Source organism: Notothenia rossii (assembly GCF_949606895.1).
Source record: "Notothenia rossii genome assembly, chromosome: 7".
NCBI lineage: Eukaryota > Metazoa > Chordata > Actinopteri > Perciformes > Nototheniidae > Notothenia > Notothenia rossii.
The window spans coordinates 10,356,552-10,384,258 of NC_136905.1; the positions used below are offsets into that span (position 1 = coordinate 10,356,552).

Consider the following 27,707-nt stretch of genomic DNA (forward strand, 5'->3'; position numbering starts at 1 on the left):
CACACACACACACATCCGCACACAACCTGATCAAACAGGCTAACAGGGATACCTCAATATCAGTGTGGAGTCAGGGCGAGATAAAGGATTCATGTCTCGTCTCTGGTCAATGTGATCCTTACACCTACATTATCCAGGTAGATAACGGTGGATCCATTATTTAAAATCAATTTAGTACATTTGGAAATGACTACGTACTAAAGATGTGCTGGAAATGTGTCATCTTGAAACTGAAGAGTGAGACTGAACTGTGTGCTATTTCTGAGAGGCAAAGAAAAAGACCAAGAATCCCCAAGTGTGAATAACTGTAAAGAATGACCTGATGGTGAGTACAAAGCGAGGGGAAAACTTGAGTTTCCAAGATGAGTTATTTATTGACAACAAGGGGCATGTTTCCATCTCATTGTGTGAAGAGGGTACACGTTTGAGCTTGTCTGCTTTAACAAGAGAGTTTGGAAGTTTTTGGCATGTTTTGTGGTAACCTTGTGAATGTTTGTATGTGCAGTGGTGTATGAGTATATGTGTGCTGACAGGGGGCAAATAAACATCAGCTCCCTCAGGGCAGGGTTCATCCAGTGGACACGTTGCTCATGCCGAACTTCCTGATTTTCTCGCTGAACAGTCACCTCGTTTCTCCATCTGACATGAAGTCATATGGTTCCCTCCCTTAGCCTCATATTCCCATCATAAAGCACTGTCATATAAAAAGGTATGTGAATGCAACAGGCTTGGAAAACATCAGGTGTTGCACTGTGTGATTCTGCTCCGGGGCTTTTTTTTAGTAAAGCTCAGCATCTTCTAAGCAACTTTCCCTTTTTTCACTCAAGGGAAAAACCATATAAACACATCACACTATTTTAGCAGCGTCTCTGTAATTGTTTGGTTTTCCATACGAAATCCTGCTGAGGAGGCTTTAAATGCCGCCATGTACCTCGTGAATGCAGTCTCCAGAGGTGAGTTGCTGATTTTGGCATGTCGGGGCAGGTGACACACAGGTTGCTTAGTGACTGGCAACTCCTCCTCCTCCAGCCCCCCTCCCCAAATCTGAGGTTGAATGGTTTGCCAGCGCTTTGAAGTAGAAGTGGGGGGTGTAAATAATTTATTTTCCTGCACACAGCTGACACTTCTCCGTCGAGCCGGCTCAAACACATCGAGGTGTCCCAACAATGTCTAACGCTGGTAAATATTTAAGGGTTGTGTGATTTGCACAGTGATGCCAAACTGAGCAGAGCTGCGGTTTCGCAACAGTGGCACAAAGTTAACCTTTGTGCCAGCACATACCCAGGAGAGATGAACTTGTAACACAAACCTTTTTGTCTTTTAATTTGTTAGTTTTTCAACGGCAAGGATTAGCAGATGGAAATCATGCAATTGTAACTGATTCAGTCATAGAAATGAGATGAAATAAACTCTCAGTTTTAAGAGATAATAACAAAACGTGTGCAATGTAAATCAATCCAAAACGAATGTAACCCATTTGAAGCTTACATTTCTTTGATAATGTGTCAGCAAGATATCTTTGCCATGACACTGTACACGTCAATAATGTAGAGGTGAATCTGGCAGTCTTAATAACATTCAGGTTCATGTTATTGCGCTCACCTCTTGTACTGACAATTTGATTTGGCCTGGTTTATTGTGAGCAGGGATATACTGTGGGGAGAGTTACAGGTTTGTAGCTTGGAATATTGGGAAACAGTATTAGCACAGACCATGTTCAGTACACAGTGTCTTTGTGAGCGGGGTTTTAAGCCTGCGTGCTAATCTGGTGACAGGGGCAAGCACATGCTACCAAAGACAGAGTAACAAGCTATAGGCTGGGGGTGTAATTAATACAAGAGAGCAGTTCTTGTGAGGCTTTGTGTTATCCTGCAGCCGGGGAAATATCCATATATTCTAATATCAACGGGTTAATGCCAATGAAAATGTCATATTCAGCCATGTATTTAGTTTTGATGTGTTTATATGTGATCCGTGAGTATTTCTCTGCACTCGTGGATAGATAATACCCGTGCTGTCGTGTGACCAACATTTTCCTGGTAGGAAAATCCTGACATTATCCGGCCCACACCATCTGTAGGCACGAGGCTGGCTGGGTGAGCGTGTTGGGGTGAGGGCTGTCAAGACAACTGTCTTAGCAGATATTATCTCCCAGTCAAAAGTCTCTGGAGACAAGCAAGCAGAGCAGGTCATTTATACAAGGTAATGATATAAACATTTCTAAAAATATGTAGCTAGACATGGCTGTCAGTGTTATGAGGATATCAAAAACATATTTTGGGTTTAAAGGGGGCTTTCCCTGAGATGTTAGGGTTCCTCAGAGGTGTGCTTTTCATTTTTCAATTCCTCATTATTTGGTTATTTGAACCAGTAGATGCTTATTTCTACTGGTGACAAATACAAAATAATGTAGTCCAAAATGTTGTGTGGAGCTCACTAGAGTTAACGTCTATTATAATATATAAAATGAATACAAATAAATAAATAAACCAACAGTTTGATTATATCCAGAGTAAGTGTGGTCCTCACAATACTGTACTATCATCATCAAAAGAGCAACCTGACAAAGAAATTAAAAGACACCATGTTGTGTTCCGAGGCACGAGGCCAGCAGGACCCTCACCCCAAGGCAACTCAACTGTCAGCCCAAAGGCATGCTGGGTATCCTGGTGAGATCTGGAGATAAAGTGGCTGGACCGACGAGCATCTTGTTTTTCTATTGCTTCTCCTAAACTCTGCCCACACTTGCCTGCAAAATGCCAGGCTTGTTCTGCAGATAAAACGGTATTTCCCTGCATAACACCACAGCTTCAGGTGTATCATTATGGGAAGGAATTCATTCTGCAGAAATCAAGACCTAAGAAAGTCGTTTTTTTCTCACAGTTATGACTGATCTGCAGGCCCGCAAAACTCCCATTTCATACCGAAACTGTCTCTCGGCTCGACATGCTGTTTGGCTGCTGGGGCGAAGACAGTGGATGCAGATGACTGCTCAGCATTATTGGTAAATATCAAGGGGAGAATTCCCCCAAAGTCCCCAGTAGCACTGTGTGTCATAACAACACAAATAATCTATCACTCAAGAGAACTCAGCCAGTCATGTTGAATATACAATACTAACAGGCCTGCTGCCATATCAGCCACACAAAAATGGCACCTGATAAAAATCACACTATAGTGTTAGATGCCTAAGTAAAAGCTCCCTTCACAAACACAATATGCAGCACAAGGAGCTGTTATTTCTATAAATAGCGCTGGCTTCACGCACAACACGTTGGCTACCATTAGGCCTACACATCAACAACAGAGGCATCAGCCACGAGCTGTGCGCCTGTCACATGTGCCTGAGCAGAACACACAAACACAGCACAGATTGGGAGTGTGTGTCATATGCTCGCACACAGACAAATGCATTCATACTCATCCATGTCAGTTAGAAGCACTGGGTTTGGTCCCTGCATTTGGGCGAGACGTTTTACGGTTCTCACTAGGAGGATGTGGTAAGATTTTCAGTTTAATGCTGAATCGCTTCAGTACACACAAATCATTTTTTTTCGCCCACAAGCCTATTAGCCCACTCATGTACTGACAGGAACAATGACAGCAATATTTACCAGAAACAGCATGGACAATAGGCTGACATAATCAGAGAAAAGAGGGGTTTCAACTCATGGAAAATACATGAAATTACTAGAAAGCAATTCAGGAGAAATGCTGACAAAAAAGCAACAAGAAGATAAGAAATCTAAACGCAATGTTCAAATATCTCTCAGATGATCATGCAGAGTCTACCAGATGGAGATATGGCCACCCATGGCAGTGCATCAGTGAGTCCCAAGGAGAAACAGCAAGGAGACACGACTGCCAAGAGATACACGAGGCTGTGGTGCCCCCTGCTGCTGAGCCATTGGAACTACATGGAATATAGTTGGCACTAAATTGACTATTCTTCTAATTGTAGTTCAGAATTTAATAATATCTCAGAATTAAAGCTATATAAAGATTTTACAGCCTTAAAAGACCAGACTCTTAACACCACATGTGTATGAAGCATATAATCAGTTTGCCACAGGATAAAAAGGACGAATATAAAACTTTAGTAATAAATAAAATGACGTGATCAATTTCTCTACTGTAAACAATAAAGTGTAAACTAAATGTTATCACAAATAGTGGCTCTGCAGAACAAATAAACTAGATGAAATGAACCAAGATTTGAATTATTATATATTTATTGAACAATGTTAAGCATGATAGGGCTCTCCATGTAGGAACTCTAATAATATAGTATAAAAATTAAAAAAGTACAAATAACAAAGACAAGACAAGGCATCGTAAACAACATCCAGAATAAGAATTAATAAACAGATTTCTTCATGGCAATATTTTCAGAATAGTGTTTTTTTTTTACTTTTATAGCATTGGTTGCAAAATTGTTCCTCAAATTGAGGAGTTAACCATAAGCATTCCCAACTATTGGGATGAATATCGTTTTTTCTTGTCTTCCTTTTAGCATTTCTGACACAAACCGTTGAAAAAGGCAACAATTAAAGTTGATAAATCCATGAAGTACAAAATATGAAATGTTCAGAATAAAATGTAACACTATAGAAAATGGCCCACAAAACTTGTACAGTTAACACGGCCACAGAGGACTTTTCAAGTTAAACTGAAATGTGAAACAGATGGTGGACAAGTGTGTGATCCTACGTATCCCATGCTGCCTTAGGGCTGGATTGTGCTACACAAAATAAACATTCCTCATTGGATGAGGTCAGTACAGGGTTTGTAATACCAGATATGGTCGTGTGATGGAGCTTGCTACATGTAAATGGTCAGTATAGGAAGTGCATGATATACTGATCCTAGAACAGGATGATTCAGTCCTTTGGGAGCTGGTCAGCTGACCGCCTCAACCCCGTTTGAGTTTGTCGATGTGGAAGAGGAGTTTTAGAGAGGGGCCGAGCTTTAAGCCCATGTACTTCATCATCATGTCGCTGCGGAGCAACAGGAGCGCTTTGCCGTCAATCTCCTGTAGCAGAGAGGGGGGGGGGGGGCATTTTCATTATTTAAGGTAACAAAGAGAAAGTTAAGTTGTGCTAATGTACGAACCAACATCAATGACTGGAATAATAAAACTAAAAATATATATATAGGTTTTTTTGAAGTTATGAGAGAATACATACATGTTTTCTGAAGAGGTCAGCATGTGGTGCCAGCACTGGGTCGATCTCTCTGATGTACTGCATCACTTCCTCCACGGTCCACAGGTTGGGGTCCTGACCGCTCGGCCTGGGGCTCTCCCGAAAACTGCCTGAGCCTGAAAGTACAAAAGAGCAAACTGAAAATGACTATTATCAAAATGAATGACCTGAACTGTAAATGCCAACCCCACATGACACAGAATTTTATATAAAGTGAAAAATCCACTGTTACTCACTATATTATCCAGAATACACTGAACAAAAATATAAACGCAACACTTTTGTTTTTGCTCCCATTTTTCATGAGATGAACTCAAAGATCTAAAACATTTTCTATATACACAAAATAACCATTTCTCTCAAATATTGTTCACAAATCTGAACAAATCTGTGATAGTGAGCACTTCTCCTTTGCCGAGATAATCCATCCCCCCTCACAGGTGTGGCATATCAAGATGCTGATTAGACAGCATGATTATTGCACAGGTGTGCCTTAGGCTAGCCACAATAAAAGGCAACTCTGAAACGTGCATTTTTACTTTATTGGGGGGGTCTGGGGTGGTCCGAAAACCAGTCAGTATCTGATATCAGGGTTAGGATTAGGGTTAGGGTTAGGGTTAGGATAATGTTGTGAATCGAGTGGCCTGTGTTCGTCGTCCATAACATACGCCTGCCCATACCATAACCCCACCACCACCATGGGCCACTCGATTCACAACATTACCCTAACCCTAACCCTAATCCTCACACCAGATACTGACTGGTTTTCGGACCCCCCCAGACCCCCCCAATAAAGCAAAAATGCACGTTTCAGAGTGGCCTTTTATTGTGGCCAGCCTAAGGCACACCTGTGCAATAATCATGCTGTCTAATCAGCATCTTGATATGCCACACCTGTGAGGTGGGATGGATTATCTCGGCAAAGGAGAAGTGCTCACTATCACAGATTTGTTCAGATTTGTGAACAATATTTGAGAGAAATGGTTATTTTGTGTATATAAAAAATGTTTTAGATCTTTGAGTTCATCTCATGAAAAATGGGAGCAAAAACAAAAGTGTTGCGTTTATATTTTTGTTCAGTGTATATACCTTTATCTAAAAATATAGTAATACAAGTCATTCTAGCTGCTCTGCAAGCTTATAATCCAAAAGTGTAATTCACCTTGTAAAAATACAACTCTTGCAGCAACAATGTTATTACTAGTAGTCACCTCCTATGAAGATGAGACACAATTGTTCAAGTGCAGTATCATCAGCCTCAAAAACTGTATTGGTTAAAGCCTACTTACAGTTCAGTCTGATTTTAGGATTTTTGGACAGGGCGCATATACGCAGCCCCCCCGTTTCATTTCTATAGGGTCTGTCCAGCGACGCAGCAGAGGGGCCAAAGTAGAGGAATCCACCATAAAATGCAGTGTCGTCATCCGGCAAAGTGCAATGTTGACGAAAGAGTAAGTGCACAATGCTGGTAAATTATTTTGTAGCATGGCTGCCATATTTCAACCGTTTACCTCGCAATCGTTTGCAAGTGTTGCTGGTTGTGAAACCCTTTGAATATTTCATTATGTTTGTATTTATTTGGTGTCTGACAGCCTTCAAACTCATCTTTCAAGTCCCCTGCTTTTTTCGTTGTGAATACCAGGACTATGTTTGGTGTGGTCGTACCATTCAGGAGCGATACAACCGCTGCACTGAAGAACTCAAATGGTGTTCAGCAGCGATTATTGCTCCTGAATCGGCGTCTCTCTTCCTACCTGTAGAGTTGTTGTGAAGCAGCAGCTTGGAGGGAGACCGCAGGCCGGGCGTTTGTACCGTGGAGTTTGGAGAGAGAGGGCTCTTCTTTAAGTGCTCTGATGATCCAACGCTGTTCTCCATGAAGGACTCACCTGGGGACACAGAAGAGTCACAGTGAGATCAAGTGAACACATAAAGGTTTAAACGTTAAAACGGGGCACTATCATAACAAAAGGGGCCACCAGCCTAAAACACCAGACCTCTGAAGTTGCAGTTTACATCAGTGTGTGTCCAGATGACTAAAACGTTTATATTAAGACGTTATTAAAAGGAATAAAGTCGATTTTTTTGCTGAAGGTGTATGACTTTCTTTTTTTACATGTGTGTTATTTATTTGAAGTTTTAGTATAGTATGTTTGTTCTTAAGTTTGCCTTTTTATTGCCTTTAAGCAATTGTTTGAAGATTGATCTTGAGTTCTATATCAAATTGTGATTTTTAACATTATTTAAGTAGCCGGGTATTTTGCCTCTTCCTGCAATGTTTATCATTTGTTATCTGCTATATCTATTTTCAAATTGTGCAAAACCATTAAAAAAAAAGAAAAACATTTCCATCGAGGAACATCCTGGCCGTTTCTCAATCTCGAGGAAACTGGCTTCCAAGCCACTATTTAAAGGATGCTACGTCATCGAGTGCCGCCGAAGGACTGTTCCAATCTCCAGCATACTTGGAATTCCACCGAGGCCGCGTCCTTGGTTTGGGGGTAATTTCGAGGCTGCACATGGGTAGACTTCGCGTCCTTCAAATCCCCACAATGCTTTGCGCACGGAACAATTTCCCCAAATCTGTGGCGGAGAATGGAAGGCGGGGCCTCTCATATGACGCACACCTGCACACTTGCTAGCCTGTTCCACTCTTTGTTTTCTGAATGCCAGGAAGGATTCTTGCCTAGCTTCTGGAGGAAGTGACTCGGAAGACATGTGCTACCAAGCAAGCATCCTCGCGATTGAGAAACGGCCACAGTCTCTACTTTGTTATTATTATTTCTGCAGACGTACAAAACAACTCTCTCTCGGAGCTCTACTGTATATCAGAACAACCATTGAACTGCAGCTCTATGTCCTGCTTGTCGTCCAGGGAGAGGGAGTGAACAAGGGTGGACTACAAAAGTACCTCTGCGTCCAAATGTGTTCACATGCTTGGCTAATAAAGCTTAAAGAACATCATCAGCTGTAGCCGTGACAGTGGACAATGCTTCAAATATGGGTGTATGATGTCCATCCAGAAAAGCTAACATTCTTAAAAGTGGGTTTTTCACACAAATAATCAACTTGGCCGCAGCAGAAGAAGAAATGTACAAAATCGAAACTGTTTCAAGAAGTGCACTTACACTTAGACATAATAACCTCTAGGTTGAAAATGATGATGATATCATAGTGACCTTCGGGAAATAAAATGTCATCATTTAATTGTCTCCCATTAGACATTTGTGTGAGATTTTGGCATAATTAGAGTTATTTTTTGAGTTCACATTTGACTCGACCTTTGAACATCAGAATAACATTTGTTCATCACTTAGTCTAATTAGACTCAAGGGACGAAATCTCTCAAGACCTTTTTGAGATGTGGGACAGGGCGGACACATTATGCTGACGCGGACACAAAATAATAAAATGTAACAACACAGTGATTTAAAAGCACAATGGGCCTTATTCTCAGGATATCGATCACAGAGAAATGCCTGGAACTGTAGGGAAGTATAACATTGATTTGAGTATGTTCTGGGGAAGTGGAAGAGCCTTTTAAGGGAACTCTTTTACATAAATCTCTTTTAATGTTCCATTAACTTAATTAAAATCTAAGGAAATCGGAATAAGATGAAATGATTAACCTCCTGCCCAGAACGCAACACGACTTGCTCCTGAGCCGAAAGCTTCTTCTGATTTACTGCCGCCTTTTATATGATTACATAAGGCTTTACTAGACAACTCGGAGCAGTCGTTTATTAGAAGTAAATGTCCCATATAAAAGGCGGAGCAGCATTAGACTTTATAGCAACTGATTAAAGAACAAACACTATACACAGCAGGCGAGAGCTTTAAGCAAACTTCCCTTTTTTAAACTCACAAATAAACAACATAGAACAAAAAATGATATAAAAAGCATTTTTCTTTGTAAACAAGACAACAAGACTAGTAAGGAGTCAAATCTCATATCTCAGGGCGAATGTTGTGGTGCACTACAGCTCATCATCTAATATAAAGGTGAAATAATGCACTACTGTTCTAATAGTGGAATTAAAGACAATCATTAAAAGTGTTATCGGTACTGGAGACATGTCAAACATCTATGTCATGTGTATTATTGCTACACAAACATTATATTGCAGTTTTAGTGTTGCCAACTCCGTTTCTAACACGCAAAAAGACTGCATAATGCGTCTATGATTATTTTGAGTATTTTCGACCTTTCCAATCCAGACGAGAGATCTCTCTCTCCCCCGCCTGCTTGCGAGGGGGCGGGGCAGTTTACACACACGCAGCTGCTACATGCAGCAACACACACACACACACACACATGGAGGAGATGGCGAAGAGAACGCGCTCCGAGGTGTGGTTAAACTTTACCCGTCTTGAGGTGGACAATCCTCGTTACCAAAAGAGTTTAGCATGTAAGGGTGGTAACACGAGCAATTTGTCTAAACATTTAGCAAAAGTGTTCCACATCCAGACGGAGGAATGCACCGGGTTCGACTGTCTTTCGAGTAGCTCTGTAGCCCCATCCACGAGTAACGTTTCCACGTCAGGTGTTATGTATGCTAGCAGCAACACACGGAGTTAACTACATTATACAAACATGGGTTAATGATTAGAGGTAACTGAGTTATTCATTTTGTTAAAGTTTCAGCTATTCTGTTTACAATTCTGTCATCAGATTATTCAATACGATTTGTTAAAACATTGTTGTTTCTTTTGATGTGAAATATTATGTATTTCATTTAAATAAAAAGCAATGTTAGTTTTGTTCACAATTTGTTTAGTTAGTTTACCTTTTTTTTTCTTCCAAAAGAACTGATAAGAGTACCGTTAAAAGACCAGACTGATAAGCGGTATCGATAAAAGTAGTAGTACCGTTAAAACCTTAACGATGCCCATCCCTATTCCTCACACATGTTGCCACTTGTTTGTACCATGGTCAGGCGATTTGTAATCTGTTCTAGACAAACGATGCGTTTTTGGATATTTGGAGAGTTAGGTGGTCCGCGAGTGTTTTTTGTATTGGTTTAGTGGTCCTTGGTATGAAAAAGCTTGAGAAACACTGTACTAGATGAATACATTTGTATGTGATATTTGCAATTTAAACATTAAATACATATATTACCCCATAATATCATAAACTTACTTGACTTTGTGTAGTCCACAGGCTCAAATGTGTGGCTTCATTTGTCTTGTGCTTTGGGCTCAAAAGTGTGATCCAGTCTTCAAGAAACCATGTGTGCATGTGATGGAGGAATGCACAGTGCCTGTAGGGGGTGTGGTCTCAATAGCCGTGCAGTAAGCAGTGTGCTATGTGCATGTGATTGAGGAATGGCATGGATATTCAAGTGTACTTGAATGGCATCTGTTTGTTTTAGTCCAGATTATGCTCAAATATACTCCAACTATATTTAAGTTCCCTACGAAGAGCCAATCTTCAATTTAGAAAATTCCCAGTTTATTCCCGTGGAAAGTTTCCATCTTTGAAGATTTCCGGAATTTTGCAACCCTAGTCCAGATATGCAAGTATCTTTCAGTAGCTCTGCGCGGCAGGAATGAGGCCCAGGGTGGATATTAAAGAAAATGCATGACAATAAAAAGGTGACATACCATCAGTGGACTGCCGGGGGGTTTTGGGCAGTTTCTGAGGAAGAGGGCTGTTGAAGTCCTGGAGGAAGCGCTTAGTGCCTCGACCCGGGCCCGTCGTTAGGCTGTCCCCAAAACTCCTCCTCTCTAAAAGAAGATAGAGCCATGTGTGAAACATTTAGAAAGGACAAAGGTGGACCGCATTTCAGATGATATGATGGCAGTGTAAAAAACACAAATGTTTCTATTTTTGGTACAGAAATATGGAACAAGAGGGAATGCAGTTAGTGTCAATGAATACTTTGACATGTAAAGGCCCTGACACACCAAACTGACACCAAAGCACACGTCCCGACGGACCCGATTGTTATGTTGCCTCGCGTCTCCTGCGTCTTGGCAAAAAAGTCGCACTGGAACACACCGCAAAGACTTCAGCCGACGGCCAAGTAGCACGTACGCACTGCGCATGCGTGAGTGGCAATAACTCTCCTTACCAGCAGGTGGCGGCGGTGTATTCGTCATCCAAAAGAGGCAACCGGAAGACAGACTGCGTGATATATACAAACAACAAATAGCGTGCGTTCCATTTTCACTCTCGACCAAAGACTTATAATCGAAAACATGTTTAGTGCGGTACTGGAAAATGAAAAAATAATAGCCGTCTGCGTGTGCCTTCTTCACTTCCGTTTTGCTTCTCATGCACTGATTCGCTAAGCTGAACAGCCAATCAGAGTGATTTATTTTGCCGACAGCCTCCCGATTCAACAACGCTGTCGGCAAAATAAATCACAGCGGAAGGTGTCGGCACGGCCGAAAAGACACGACGGTGCGGGACACACCAATCAGAGTAGGGCGGCAGGACGCTCATCGACGGCCAGACAGCTACCCGCGGCTCGGTGCGTCAGGGCCTTAACATGTTCAAGCATTGTTCATGAATTACATAGATGACAAATACACATCGGCAAGAAGACGCACTGTAACAGTTTAACCCTCAACATGATCACACTAGTACTACAGCATGTATTACAAACAAGCATTATGGAAATGAACAGCATATTAATTGCAACCTGGTTTTCTCTACTCCAATAAAGAACCTCTTTGTGAGCACACTTGTAAAATAACTGGTCGACAACAGATGTACTTTATGTCTTATTTATCTTATCTGAATTCCAGGCATGGCAGACACGTTGTGCCTTTTGTAGAGCAGTGTAGAACATACTGTGCAGACACTCAGGAGGGGGGGGGGGGGGGGGGGGGGGTCACATGGTGCCTCTCCTTCAAGTATTTACAAGATTTGTGTCTTAGAAGGTTACTGCCAACAACTCCCCATGAGTGAGGCAGGCGATAGCTTATTTTTCCTTCAGGGAGTTTGTGTTTTTTAAGAACCTACGAACACTTTGGGTGCTTCAACGGTTTTTTTTTTTTTTTTAGAGAAGAATATATATGTTTGTCTACAACGGTTTTATTCTTATATTCTTCTCAACTTTAACAATATGTACACTAACAATCTGGAAAATGTGTCTTTCCAGCATAATGTAACTCCAGGTATCTGATCTGTTTCCATAAATGACGACAACATTCTCAACAAAGCTGCTGTAAATGAAATAATGTGTGTGTGTGTGTAAAGTCACGATGAGAGAGCAGTGCACTGACCGGCGGTGTGTGTGTGTGTGTCGTAGTGCAGGCCTCCTCGGGCCACAGGCTGGCTGCCAAACAGAGCGTCGCAGTGCAGGTTGTGGCAGAGTTTCTCCAGGAAGCGGAGGACGTAGGTAACGCTGCTGACCGTGGGGAGGGTCAGGGTGTGCTGCTGCTTCTCAAAGTAAGCTGCACAGGGAAAGAGGATCAGATGATGTTCAATCAAATGTTACAGCAGTATTCATTTAGTTAACAAGAACTATGAGTACATGTGTTCATGACCTTTAGTTACAAGAATGAAGCAAGGCAAGGATGAGACAGCACCGACATCAGTAAATACAAACTGCGGCTATATCAACAGGCTTAAGTGCTGATAGAAAAACAAAACACATTTGAACAAATATGAGGTGAGAGATATTATTTCGTTTTGTTGCGTCTTTGCTGTGCACACCATGAGCAGTCAGGAGGATTTTCAGAAACCTACTTACTTAACTTAGTTTAAGTCAACAAAAGGGATGTTGTTAACTGTGACTATGACTACATTGGATTAACTTAACAAGGACATTTGACTTCAACTAACTGAAACAAAATGCTGAAAACGTTTGGTTTTACATGAAACAAATTGTTAAAAGAAACATGTTTGCTGATGTGAGTGTGAGCTTTAAACACATTTCTTTCAGACCTCAACAAACAATGATAACGGAACAAAATGCTCCATATGCTCTGGTTTTATTTAGGTGGGGGATATTTAACTAACTTCAGGTAATTCAAACAGATGGGATAACCAACATTTAAAAAAGTAAACAATTAGTTTAAAATGCTTTTTCATAGGGACTATTTCTAGAAGCAGGAGAGTGAGAGAGACAAAAATTATATTCTTTTTTAAATTGAGAGTTTGATTCCCACCTGAAATGACTTCCCCCCCGTGCCCAGACTTGAGGCAGGAGAAGACGGTGCCCTGGTTGTGGGCCGAGTCCACGCAGGCCTGTACACACTGCTGGAGGACCGAGGAGGCCCGGCCCGGCCCAAAGTGATCCGGGAGCTGCTGGATACGCCGCGGGTCCAGATGGGGGCCCGCTTTGCCGTACTTGTTAAGGTACACACAAACTGTGGAGGGAAGCACAAAGCAGAAGAGTCAATGATGAAGGTTATGTGACTTGTTCCACGACGCATTTTAATGACTGTCCTTTACTTTGATTTTGTATTCTAACCTTTTATGCTCTTAACCTTTTTTATATTACCATATTTTATTCAATATGCTCCTTGGATAACTTTATATTTGATCTTTTCTTTGCTCCTCATAGCAGTGTGAAGCACCTTGAGATGACGTTGTTTTTAAAGTGTGCTATAGCCTATAGGCCTAAATGAAATGTATTATTATTATTATTACTTGTTTTATTATTCATAAGATGTTATTCTGTGGTGGAAACAACTCTACATTATCTGTGGTTAAACATTTTGAATCAACTTATGTGGCTTTTTTGTGACGTTTTACAATCACACTCACATAGTAAACCGTTGGACAGTGGCAGTTTGTTACTATGGAAACAGAATGTTCAGAGTAACATAGCAACGGTTGTCCCTCTAGTTTTTCAGCTGGGTTAATAAATGACAAACATGTTGTGTAGTTAAAAAACAAGTGGTTTGTCTGTACTTTCTCGCAACTTCTACAACTTTAAATGAATAAAGCGACCACATTGTCTATTTTAAACCTTGTTTTTGCATATACTCACTGCTATTTGTGAGTGACAGCTTTACAAACAGCCAGGCATAAATAATAATTATGCGCTATGTCCAGGTGTGTGTGTGTGTTGTGTACCTGTGGGAGCCTGTAGTGCAGAGTTGGGGATGGTGGCGTTGTCCAGAGGCACAGTGCTGGTGTCGGGCTCTGGGGTGCTGGTGGTGGGAGACGTGGGGACCGGATTAGGGACCACCCGGGGTTTCCTCTGGATACAAACACACACATTTATATAACATTTGGGTTTTTGCTGGTTCGATACCATCTGTACATTTGTGTAATGTCTTTAATAGCTCATTTTATAGCATCATCTAAACAAAGGGCCTACCGGTGAATGTGACATGGTGTTTTGTCAGTAAACAAAAGAAAGATCAAATCAAAAGGAAAGTCATGACTCTGCCAAGTACTGTAATCTGTCTTCAATACATTATTTGAACCTGATGAGTGAGGCTGCCTGTTTTGCCAGCATGAAACATTTGTTGTGGGCAGCCGCTTTGTTTTTATAATAATATATTGTTGCCTTTAAAATGGAAACCAGCTCGATCTGCTTTAACTGGGGGGGAAAAGGTGGCAAACAAGATGCCTTCATGCTTTTTAATCTAACACACAACCAACCAGTTTGATCCGCCCTTTTAAAAATGTGCTTAGGATTTTGAAACATATTCCCTAAAGGGGCTCGCTAGTCTTATTGGTAGAAAAAAGGTAACAAAACAAAAAGGTAAGGTAACAACAAAGAGGAAAGCAGGATGATGCGAGGGGAGATAATAAAATATCCCAAGAGACTTTTAAATGACTAATTAACTGTCACTGGTAAACACATCCTGCTAACTCCTGAAATGCTAATGAGTGTTTTCAAGGATAAATATCTCTTTTTGATATTCTGTGTTTCAGTGTGTGTGTGTGTACCTTGCTGCCAGGCTTGGGCCCTCTTTTCTTTGGGATTTTGACGGGTTCTTCGGCCTGAGTCTGCAGAGCGATCCTCTGGGCCCAGTTAGCAGGCAGGCGGCCCCTGGTTCTCCCGGGGCCCGTCACCGGCCTTCCTGGTCCCGTCGGTGGCCTTCCTGGGCCGGCCATGGCATCTTCCAGCCAGCCTGCTCTCTTTGCCCAGCCCAGCTGAAAAACAAAAGAAGAGACAAAGAGTCAAGTGGGGTCACTTTAATGCTGGGATACTACTGTACAATGACACAAGGTCAGACATGTTGAACAGAGGCCCATCAGAACGTAGCATAATCACAGGAATAAGCAATCATTTTCAAACGTCAGTCAGTCTTTGGTTCCCTCAACTCCTTTTATGTTACCTCCAATATTAAGCTCTGTAGAAACAAATACATCCTGTATATAAAGTAGTTGGTTTTGAGCCCCTTTATTTTGACAATTTTGATTGGATTTCTGCAGATACTTGAATACAGTAGAACGGAATTTATGCGATCACCACATTGAAAAATGACCATGTTTTATAATCTCTTAAACAAATTTCAATAATCCACAGACCTCACTTTGAACAGACACGGTCCAATCAGAATCAAATAAAAAGTCTAGCTTTGACGTCGGTGTATCGGGGAAAAGGCGGAAATCTTATGCACAGAAACCACAAAACCTGGGAATATAAAACCAAAGCTATCTGCAGGAATAGATTGACATCATTTATTTAAATGCAATACATGTTTTTTTTAAATCAAGATAAACTGACCATGCCATGATCAATAAAGAGAACTGTCTGTCCCTGATGGTTCACCCCCTCATGCCTACCTTACTGCCAGGCTTGGGCCCTCTCTTCTTGGGGATCTTGATGGGCTCCAGGACTTTGACAGGCTGGAGGCTCTGCGGCCCCAGCGCCGGGCCCTTCTGGTTCCACAGCGCCGTCACCTTGGTTTTCCTGCGGCCTGGCTTTCGTCCTCTCTGACCTGGAGGCCTGCCCACTGTGGGCGGGGGGTGCATGGCCGGGCTCTCCACACTCCCGTCTGTCAATGGCCCGAGGCTCTTAGGCAACACTAGTGCACGGGCAGAGATGGACAAATACACAGAAAGAAGGGGAGATGAGTAAAAAGCTGTGGCTTAACAGAGAAATAATACATGAACAACTACAGCTCCAGGCTACCCATTTAATCACAGGGGGTGCACAGTCATGTAATAATGTTTGAACAGTGAGTAGTTATTTTCACATTAAAAGCATTTGTGATTCTAGAACAAAAATATTCTCCACATAATAAGTCATTTAAAACCTACATGATGTGGTTATGTGATGTGAATGGCAGCTCCTAACACCAACACACAGCAGTGTGAGTCATGTACCCGACTGCTCACTCATCCATGGAGCCTTTACGCTGTTGGCTACAGTCCCCGCTGACTTTAGCTGCAGCCAACCAAGAAGAAAGTGGTGTCATGCACACACATTATACACTCTCCATGCATGTGGCTCACCTAGGATACTAATACTTCAGTCTATTGCAGACTAAAACATGTACAACTTCATTTCATAATCTGTAGCATTTAGTTATTACAAAATATAGCACTGTTCAATGCCAAACCTGAGCTAAAGCAGCAGAGTAAGTCCACCATTTCCTTTCTCGGTGGTTATAAGCATGAGGTCACAAAGCTACTCCTCTCAGACGGTGAGAGTGCTTCACAGAGAGAGAGGAGAGGGTGAGAGGTGACATCACAAGGTGCATGCTCCACTTCGCTCCTGAAGATTGCTCATTCTTTGAATTTTAATCTGCCAGTGAACTCAAAGGGTTTATTTGGCCTTTTTTCAGCATATAAATAAGGTCAGAGAAGTCAGACTCTTGAGAAATTCTCTGCAATATAATTTCTCTTCATGGGAGTCAGGTTAAAGGAGGGGAAAATAATAGATGCAACACTTACAGCGATACTTTGTTTTGCGGTAAGACATCAATACTCTGCTTGGGGTCATTATGGTAATTTATCTCGCAATACTAAAGGTTGGTTTATCTACATAACGGAAAAGAAACATGTTCTTCACTCTAATGGTATCTATTTATGCATTTAGTTTAGGTTGTATTGCTTTGGATGGACAGAAAACACAAAATGTAAAGAAGTACTATGCCGGATATCTGGTGGGATATACGTATATATTCGTTCAGTATTATATTTTAAAAATCTTACAAACACACACTACCTGGATAAACTGTGATCTGTAACTACCAAAAAAAGATGGGAAACTAAAACTGAAAGAACACAGGCTAAAAAGGTGAAGGAAAAAATCAGTTTGAAAGAAAGAAAATCTTTTTTTCTAGCATACCTTCAACCCCCTGCTGGAATGAAAATAAGACGAAGTGTGTGAACGCCTTAAGCGCCTGAGGAATAAACCCTAATAAAGAAGTACGCTGCTGACAGCTAAGAGACGGTCTTAAGATGTATCTCTCACACTCCCACCCATGAACACACACCCTCCCTATCTGGACAGGAAACATTTCACATATCACAAATCACATTAACCACTGAGGGAACATGCACATGGAAAGATCATTTAGAGCCGGGCCCTGCTTTAAATACATCAACATAGCCAAATAAATATGCCAACACAGCTGGACAAACTCCAGGAATGTGTGCATTAAAACAACAACCACAGTACACACACACACACACACACACACACACACACACACACACACACACACACACACACACACACACACACACACACACACACACACACACACACACACACACACACACACACACACACACACACACACACACACACACACACACACACACACACACACACACACACACACACACACACACACACACACACACCACTTCAGGGGACATTACATTGACTTACATGCATTTCCTGGAGACTTATCCTAACCTTAACCATAACCAACACATGCCTAACCCTAACCAAGTCTTCACCCTAAAATTAATGATTCCCCTCATGGGGACCTCCAATGTGTCCCCATAAGGGGAGCGAGTCCCCACACGCGACTGTGTAAACAGATTTAGGTCCCCACAAGGATAGTAATTCTAGGCCACACACACACACACACACACACACACACACACACACACACACACACACACACACACACACACACACACACACACACACACACACACACACACACACACACACACACACACACACACACACACACACACACACACACACACACACACACACACACACACACACACACACACACACACACACACACACACACACACACACACACACACACACACACCTTGGCCCGAGGACCTTTATTTATTAAAACACACTCTCACACGGGCCCACCAATCAATGCAAAGCTCAGTCCTCGGGCTACTTCAACTTGTCATCAGGGAGAGAGAAACAAGACACCTGATTGACCCTAACCGGATTGGTTGAACCTTAGCTAATGTGTTTAAAAGGTTCCAGCTCGAGGTTACATGTTCATTGATCAGTGCTTGTAAATACAGCCAAACAAACGCGAGGCAAAGCCTTTTTCTCTCTCTCCTGTGAGTGCACCGAGTTCATTGAGTTCACAAACTGTTTCCAGCTTCTCACTACAGGAAGATATCGACTGAAAAGCCTCAAATCTATCACTCCGACAGCATTTCTGTAATTCCATTCATCTTTACTCACCTCTCGTGCCCAAAGAAAAAGTCAAAAGTGTGCGGTAGTCTGCACAGCTGTCCTCAGATTCACCCTCTCCTCCTGCCCTGTCCTCCTCTCCCACTCGTCCTCTGCCTTTGCTCCTCCTTTTTTTTGATTTCTTCTTCTTCTCTCCTCCCACCATCTGCTAACAATGTAAACAATCCTCCTCTCACTGCATACGTCTGTCTTTTCTCTTGGTTTCTGTCCCCTCTCTTAACTAAATTCCCTCCTAAGTGTCTAATCAGAAGCTGTTAGCCGGGGTGCCAGCGAGAGGCCTGTGGAGGGAAACCCGGGCTCCTTTCAACCACGTCAGGGCCCGGCTCTGCCAACTGGGGGGGTGCCAGGCCTTCATAAGACACCAGAAGGCTACAAAGGCATGTCCTGCATCCCTCCTTCCTTTTTCCACTCCTTTCGATACTATGAACTCTAACTGAGGAGTACAGCTGACCTCCTGGCTGATAACCCCTGTATCCACTCCTTCCTTTTATGTTTCCTGTATGACAAATTGCTTCCTCTGGTTCCTCGTGAGGAGACATTATTCATGGCAACTTCCTGCTTTAAGAGACACTGACTGGGGAAAAGAAAAGTCCTTGTTTGCTAAATGAGAAAAAGACTGACAGTGGGAAAATGACTTTTTACAAACTAGACATAATTGTATTAGATACTGGAAGCAGAGTTTGCAAACAGAGTTATAATTATATCCGCAGAGAGCATTAGAAATAAAAAATAGCAAACTCATGTTAATGACTTGATCAATTGTTGCTAATGATGCCTTCGGGCAGATGATGATCTTCCGTTACACAGCTGCACCAAACAAACCCATAAATACTATGAAAAGCAGAACTCAATATATTGAAGAAAGCGCCTCATTATTGAGGCATGAATGTACAAGCAAAGAAGGAAAACAAATCAAATAAATACCACTCAAGGTTGTCCAAAAGATAAGCAGCAAAAGTGATTTTAAAGTGCTTCTTCACAAATTGGTCTTAAAATATATCAGCATGAGTTTTGAAAGTACACTGACTGGAATGCAATCAAAAGGAAGTGTACAAATAATATTGATGACTTAAAAAGGTCATGGATGTGCCAATCGAACTATGATAATTACAAATTCCATATATAAATATATAAAATATGAAAATGTCTTACAAACTAAGTTATTGGAATGTGTGTGTCCAACTCCGTAAACTAATTCATCTCATTTTAAAGTAGCATTAGACGCCTTAATGTGCTTTAACTTATCATCGTGGAGTAAATGCTGATTGCACAATCTAACGGTTGTAGAATAATGAAACCATCTGCGTTTAAATTGGCTTCCTGTAGGCCTCGCTTACAATATGCAGACCTATCTGCCATAGGGTTGCAATCTCACAAGAAAACAAAGGCTTGATTTATGGGAAACAAAGAGAAGGAGAATAGCTCTTGGGAAGCGTCTTAATTATGAAAGTAATGAAACAGCAATACAAGGCTCTGTAGTCTGAAGCAATACAGCAGAATCTTTATCATCCCATCACAACTACACTCCATCCGCTCTTACCTTCACAATAAAAGCCCTACACGTATACACTGCTTCACTGCGTACCAGAGACAGGGTTCATACACTTTTTCACCAATGATTTTCAATGACCTTTCCCTAACTTTCCATAACCAAAGAAATGACTCTTTCTCAGCGGCACCAACCAATGAAAATGGTTTATTTGAACATGGAACAGGAAAATAAGGTCTGCATATGAAACATGTTGAGCCGATCTAAAACAAATCCAATAGTAGGCTTACTAGCTTCTACAGGCTAACGCAACTAAAATCTCTCACCAGCAAAACACCTCGTCAGTTAAATGCCATTTTATTTCGGTGATTAGATCAAATATAAATTATATTTGATGCAACTTTATTTACATTTCCATGAGTTTTCCCAAACTTTGGGAAAACTATTATTTTCCATAACTTTTCCAGGGCCTGGAATTTGCATTTTGAATTTCCATTACTTTTCCAGGTTTTTAATGACCGTAAGAACCCTGCAGAGAGCACTTTGCTACGAGGCAACTCAACCAAATAGCTAACAATAGTTATCCCAAAGTAGTAGTGGTGATTGTGGAAACTTTTCCAGAAAAAATAAATAAGCTCCATACAGGGAGGAGGCGACAACGGGATAAAATGCTCCTTCTACTAAGCTAGATAATGAGTAGAGATGTCCCGATCCGATCACGTGATCGGGGATCGGAGCCGATCACGTGATTTTCAAAAGATCGGAATCGGGAGAAAAAAAATCGGGGATCGTGATTCTTTTTTTTCTTTCTTTTTTTTTTTTTTAAATACTTTTTTTAAAATGTTGTATTCAATGTTACAAAACAAAAATGACCATGTTCAAGTCTTAAAGTCATCCTGAGGCCTTAGTTTTGGTTTCAAATTACACAACATCATGTATGTGTTGCTTCTTTGGGGCTTGTTTTCATAGACCTGGTTGCTTATTTCTCTCCAATCTGGCAACAGAGTGGGCAGGGCGCAGTGTCTAATTGTAGCAGTAAGCTAACGAGTACTGATAAGCTTTATTCAGTTTTGATCCAATGCTGCACAACTGAACTGATCCAATGCTGCTGTGAAAGAAAGAAGCTATATCCATGTTGGATAGAATATCCAATTTAAATAAAAAAATAAACTTAAGGGACAACTTGAATGCTTTTTTTCTTTTTTTTTCTCTTAATGCATTGCATATAGATCGGATCGGGAAAAATCGGTACCGGCAAATTGTCAAAATCAAATGATCGGAATCGGATCGGGAGGAAAAAAAGGTGATCGGGACATCCTTAATAATGAGGTATCACAGTTTGCCTACTTGGGTAATGTTGTCCTTTCTGTTTGTAAAGACCCTGCACACCAATAAAGGTATTTCATGTTAACCACAGTGATTGGATTCTCTACTCATGTTAAAGTTGGTGAAAGTAGTGAAGGTAGTTGTTTTTCTGTGAATGCTGATCTTAACATACCAATGTATCTGGATTCTGGAGAGACAAGGACATGTCCATTTGTACACTCTCACTATCCTAAGAAAAAGACATCCAATCAGGACAACAAGTAAAAACCATGAGTAGGTGGACCGTGACTGTTTGTGTCTTTAAAGGATCAGTCTTCCTAAACCACCAACCTGTTTGGTCTGTTTCAGCCTCCTTAGCAATACAGTGGAAACTATTTTCTGCTGAGATATAAAACCCTTTTTCACAAAACATCCAGCCATGAAAGATACAGACCTTTGGTTCCAGGCGACTGCAGGTTGTCCCCTGTGAGGGCGCACCAGCCCACGGGGAAGATGTCCCTCGAGTCGTAGCGGCAGTAGTAATCGAAGGCTCCCCGCCAACCATCGAAGGTGACCAGCACCTCCACACCACGCAGCGCACCAGCTGTCGCCGGGCAGATGAAGTGGGGATTTTTGCGGTCAACCGCCTCCAGCTTCATGCCCACCTGGAAGGAGTTCTGCTCCGGGGCGGGAGGCTCCTGCTGGGGAACACCAAGAGAACGACAGGGGGTCAGGTATGAAGTTGGCATGTGTGCATTTATTTGTACCAGGTAAGTGCAGGTACATCTACTTAATGCTGGTGAATAGTTGTTAAGAGAGTACAATCTTATAAGTAATGAATAAACATGCTTGTGTTCCCCTTTATACGGGACAGCAAGTTGTTTTTAGAGTGTATTGAGATTGTGAGCCATGCACAGGTACCTTGTGAAAGATGCGCGAGGGCGCCATCTCAGCTCCATTTAGTGTTTTCAAAAGGAACATGGGCCAAGAGGACGCATTGAGACGGAAACCTGCATTAGATATATAAAAAAGTTGTCATTACTAAAAAATCTTAAAATCTAAATATTATATGATAAACATGTTGAGATTGAAGAAAGAAATCATGGGAACAAAAAGAATCACTCTGTCAAGTGAATACAAATGACCTGCAACCATTTTCATAATTGATTGATTTGTTATTTCAGTCATCATTCAAGCCACAACTCTGGTTCCAGCTTCTCAAAACATGGTGATGCTTTTCTGTGTTTTGTATTACCGTAAATTAAATATATGTTTAGAGTTTGGGACAGCTGGTCGATCAAAACAACACATCTTAGGAAATTAAATTGACTTGAAATTAAAATCGAATGAGTTTTTAGCACATTTGGACATTTACTAGACTAAAATATTAATCAAGAAAATAATTAGCAGATTAATAAATGATGAAAGAGTAATTAGTTGCAGCCTTACAGAAATATAGGAGTGTAGAGTGTATATAGAGTGTTTCCCATGGGGTAATAAGGAAATGATCTAGATAAGAGGCTTTCTACGTTGTGTCAGGAAGTTATTTATAGTCAACAACATGACACATTGACTTTTCGGTGTTGCTAGTCCCTGACACCTAGTGGACCTAAAATGAAAAAGAGACACTGTGTCCTCAGAGAGCCTTTGTCTGTGTCTTTACCAAGCGGGGGCTGCAGCATGCCTCCGCTCTTTTCACAGTTGCCGATTGGCTGGATCTCTGAGGAGTCCACGAGGCGCCAGAAGTCGTTCTTGTTGTCCGACCCGTCGAGGCGCAGCCGCAGCCGCGAGCCCGTCAGGCCCACCACTGTGGCGATGCAGGTGGACGTGGTGTTTCGGGGGTCCTGGGCCTCCAGCTTCATCCCGGCCTTGAACTCGTTTAGTGGAGGTGTGAGGCTCTAGATGGTGATGACAGACAAGTTAGAGAGTGTCAACATTTTGAACAGCAGTGGAGAAATAACTGACTTGAAGATATGCTAACAAGTAGTTTTGAGTTGAGAGTGCACATTTAAATCTTGCTCACCTGTCTGAAGCAAGAAGAGGGAGCGCTCGAGGCCCCTGTCTCTTTAAGGTATTTGTCCCAACTAAAATGCCCTGTAGAAGAACAACATCAGAATGAAAACGTTGGGTAAATGTGTTTTTCCAGTCGTGATGTTCAGGTTTTTATACATTTTGACTTGAATTGTACACGTTTTGTAAACCTCAACCCAAAATGCCAAACACACACAAGGCTTAACATCTATTATCCACATTTGTAGCAAAAATGTTCTTGATGATTAATGAAAAATGTTGAGTCAAATCCCTTGGCACTATTTTCCCGTTGGAACTGCTCAGAAGTGCCTTCATATATCACCGGCTGCTGTGGGTTATTTACCTTGGTACTGTGAGGGCACCCGGGAGGGCCGTCCACTCCGGGCATGCTTGATCCTTCTGGCATCTTTCCACTCTAAAGCTACAGGAGCCGAGACAGATAGAATAAGCTCTAAACTACGGGTGATTTTCACATCAGTCAGTACCTTGCAATACAAGCCCCAGTCCATGCTCCAAACACTGACTGGGATAACAGGACTATTACAAGATAATATATGAATCTGCCTGCACAGTAAAAACGCAGGGGTTGTTTGTGCTATACTTCTAACTTCCCGAGCAGGCTTCTATGAATATTGTTTGTTACAAATCATACTGAGCGTGGTGTGATCAATTCTTACCTTTCTGTGGCACAGGTTTCCTCATGCTCCAATAATACTGACCAAGCTCACAACACAACAGTGGCCTCCACTCTATAGGAACAAAAAGGCACAAAACTATGTTAGAGCTTTAAATAAAGTGAATAAGTTGCTAATGTGACCATTTTATTGTAGATTAAGCTGTTAAAAATATACAGTCCAGACAGCATCTTAAACAAAAGAACCTCACACACTATACTGTATATAGTTTATCCCTAAAGGTGTAAGCATCATATAACACAAATGTATACATTTAAAAAGACCATCATCCCTTAAACCTCAAAGACCCACTTGTAGGGCCGCTCAATTAATCGTATTTTAATCGCAATTACGATTTTGGCTTGCAACGATTATGAAAAAAACATAATCGAAATAAAAAGATTATTATTATTTATAAAAAAAAAAAAAGAGATTACCGTATATATTTTGTATTGGTTTTTCAATTGAATTACCGGTACACTTAAAGTTCAGGGTAATCCACTGTTAAAAACATACTACACATTTTTCTTTTCTATAAATTAATGTTTTCAAAGTAAATGGATAATCGTTTTTAATAATCGTGATATCAATTCTTGACCCGAATAATCAAGATTATGATTTTTGCCATAATCGAGCAGCCCTACCCACTTGTATGTTGGTTCATTTAACTTTATTTCAAAGGCAAGAGCTGGAATAAGCTCAATGTATAGTACTGTCAGGCAGATTGTATTTCTCCAACCTTAAACCTACTCAAAGGGGTTGCGGTTTAAATTGTTCTGAAGGCATCGTAAAACGTATACGAGACCCAGCAGGCTTTAATATATTGTGCGTTTATAGTTAAAAGCTTATTTTGAGTGAATGGAAGATTTAACCACCCTTATTTATGTCAATAATGAGTTTTATTTGTATATCTCAAAGGGATTAGGTACTAGGCATCTAATTTATACTGTAAATGTGTTTAAAAATGAAGGGTCTGTTTTGTTGTTATATCAGAAAGTAACTTTGAAAATCTAACTATTTGTAGGTTTGATCCCACCAACAAACATTCAGGAGCATTCAGAGCCAAGGTTAGGCTCCTACGTGTTAACTGTACTGCATTTCTAAGGGAAACCAGAGCGCTGCCCCTGTTATCTGTGTAGCTCGCTGGCCTACTCTCCAGGCAGGGGGTCGTCATGGGAGGCAAACCCGAGGCAAGTTCAACAAAGAGACCCGAGAGCACGCCGACAATGTACTACATATGGATTTAATCAGCTTTTTCACACTTTAAGGATTCACTTACATATCAAAATGCAATACAAGCTCCTTGCTGTGCTAATTGCATGTTCAGGCAGTAATTGATATAAACGAAGGGGACCAAATATTGGAAACACCTCGTAATAAAACAGCAGCACAAACTATAGCCTCTAAATCACTACGATATTAACCATCACGCCTAAAACATGTGTGTGTATCACTGAGCTCAAATTGCTTTTATTTGTATTACATGACTATTACAAGATAATATATGAATCTATACCATGTAGTAATCTCATTCAAAATAAAAATATAATATTGTGTTTATAAGAAGATAAAGCTTTATTAGGTAGAATATCAACCACTGGATAAGAGCAACATGTTGTAAGGTTCACTTACTCCTAATGTAACCTTAACCAACTTTACCAACCAGACACAACATCCAGGTCAACAGGTCAGACTGAACAAGTGCTTCAAGTAATAGTCTTTCTAGTCCCACAGTTCAGTGGCATTTATTTGACATGAAGTAAATCAAAAATAGACCACAACTAAGATTAGATTTACGTTTATGATGAGGCAGAAACAAGCTAACTAAAAGAAAAGATGCGAGGGCTTTTTAAACATTTCCAAACAAGTTTTGATATGTAAAATATAGCGACACATATTTGGCGACAAAACCTGCTAATTATCAAGAACATTTAAAGTTTCTGATACTTCAATTCACGAGTGAAAGAAATTGTGCAAGTGTTTAAAACGTGCACAAGCCAGTACTGACACACAGTAACGTTATAGCGACACTTGTCTGCTTAACATTTACAGCGGCTTTATTCTGAGAGGTATTATAATTAAAGTCGCAAAGAAATTCGCCCAACATAGCAACAGAGAACCGACAAAGTAACTTGGTGCTCATATAAACATTACCTACCTTAAAACTTCATAACCGTTTCGCAGTGTTTCTCCTCCCCGGATGATTTCCTCTTCAATGGAAGTGCGCCTTTTTCCTCCGCCAAGGGGGGGTGGCGTCCAAATGAAAGCGGCCCGGTCCCTGCGTGTTTCCGTCTGGGTAAAGTGACAGGACTGGCGTTAGAGAGCAGCAGGCACTCCTCCCTCCTGTTGCTGACCCACTGAGTGTTTACAACTCAACACCCAGCTTGTGCCACTTCTCTGTCATCTACACGGGACGCTGTTGCCATTTATAGCCACAAACATCGCGTCTCACATGGAAGAATGTGTTGTGCTCCATTCAAAACACAAAGCCAACACATGGGACCCCCACCGCCCTCTCCTGGGGTGTATTTGCATTCGGGTTAGATGCTCATTTACGTGACACAATTGCTATTTCAGGAGGCAAACACTGCACTGAGGATATACTTTAAGGTATAAAGCATTAACAATGAATGAAAACAAGCCATGCATGCAAAGTGCAGTCGTGCAGACACTATTTCCAGCATGCTATGCTACGCACTGCAACACAGATACATGCCCACTGCCCGGGATGCTACGTTAGCATGCTAGGTGGCTCGTTAGCTCCTGATTATAAATATTAGCATTAGCAGAAAGGGAGCAGAGTAGCATACAAGAGGCTAACCAGTGGAAATCTGGGCGCAATGCTGAAGCCGAGGCTAAAAGAGGACGTGCTCGATGTATCCGAGGATGTTTACCTTGCTTTGTAACGTGTGTGTTTGTTTCTGATGTGGATTTAGCGCTTGTCCGCCATATTTTCTCTCCCTACACGATGAGGAGGGGGTGTTTTGCCAACATTTCTCGTTGGGCAGTCAGTCACACAGGCGGGCAGGATGGAGGATGGAGAGAGGGTTAAAATACGACCCCTGGCGGAAGGTGAAGATGGGAGAAAGACAGCCATGAAACAATAACAATATGAAACACATTATAAATATATAAAATATCCTTATGTAAAAATAAACACTTCTAACAACCTGCACTTAAATGTATGACAACCTACTTTGGACTTGCACTTCCAATTCACATGTTTATGTATTTAACATATTCATAATAATAAATGTAATTTAAAAATCATCCTACATTCTTTATTTGTTATTATCGTGATCCTTGTATGAACTATTTTCTTTTCTTTCCTCTGTTTCACTCTTAGTAGCCTACTGTTGCTGCTTTGACACCTGAATCTCCCTACAGGGATTAAAACATGATCTTATCTTATCCCAATGATAATTGATCTAGTATCTCTTACATGCAGTACCAA

The 27,707-nt window shown here is 41.3% G+C and overlaps 1 protein-coding gene and 1 long non-coding RNA gene across 4 annotated transcripts; one reads left to right on the forward strand and one right to left on the reverse strand.

The window, feature by feature from the left end:
* Positions 1-4,663, forward strand: LOC307046009. Of its 2 annotated transcripts, none has more exons than XR_013810044.1 (3): positions 1-325; positions 2,884-3,004; positions 3,774-4,663. It is a non-coding gene; the product is annotated as an uncharacterized lncRNA (long non-coding RNA). The 2 variants fall into 2 exon arrangements; XR_013810045.1 differs by lacking the exon at positions 1-325 and adding an exon at positions 2,597-2,784.
* Positions 4,336-27,315, reverse strand: LOC307046008 (polycomb protein SCMH1). 2 transcript variants are annotated; one of them, XM_079692106.1, is made up of 17 exons: positions 27,148-27,315; positions 26,412-26,545; positions 24,257-24,328; positions 23,923-24,000; positions 23,572-23,642; positions 23,212-23,446; positions 22,470-22,558; positions 22,003-22,246; positions 15,904-16,145; positions 15,061-15,267; positions 14,236-14,362; positions 13,323-13,523; positions 12,435-12,605; positions 10,806-10,928; positions 6,959-7,090; positions 5,187-5,320; positions 4,336-5,032 (listed from the first exon to the last, which is right to left on the reverse strand). In XM_079692106.1, exons 3-17 carry the CDS (start codon positions 24,279-24,281, stop codon positions 4,913-4,915), a joined length of 2,199 nt encoding a protein of 732 aa, XP_079548232.1. In that variant the 5' UTR covers positions 24,282-24,328; positions 26,412-26,545; positions 27,148-27,315; the 3' UTR covers positions 4,336-4,912. The 2 variants fall into 2 exon arrangements, with proteins under 2 accessions (XP_079548232.1, XP_079548231.1); XM_079692105.1 differs by having other exon boundaries at positions 22,003-22,249.
* Between the last annotated feature and the right edge of the window lie 392 nt (positions 27,316-27,707).

Excerpts from the sequence above, each read along its gene's own strand:
- LOC307046008 (XM_079692105.1), bottom strand. The coding sequence starts at position 24,281 with ATGAGGAAACCTGTGCCACAGAAAG. Across the intron at positions 23,643-23,922 it reads GGTGCCCTCACAGTACCAAG|GGCATTTTAGTTGGGACAAA; the intron begins GTAAATAACCCA and ends GTTCTTCTACAG. Across the intron at positions 5,321-6,958 it reads GCTTCACAACAACTCTACAG|GCTCAGGCAGTTTTCGGGAG; the intron begins GTAGGAAGAGAG and ends TTGTACTTTCAG.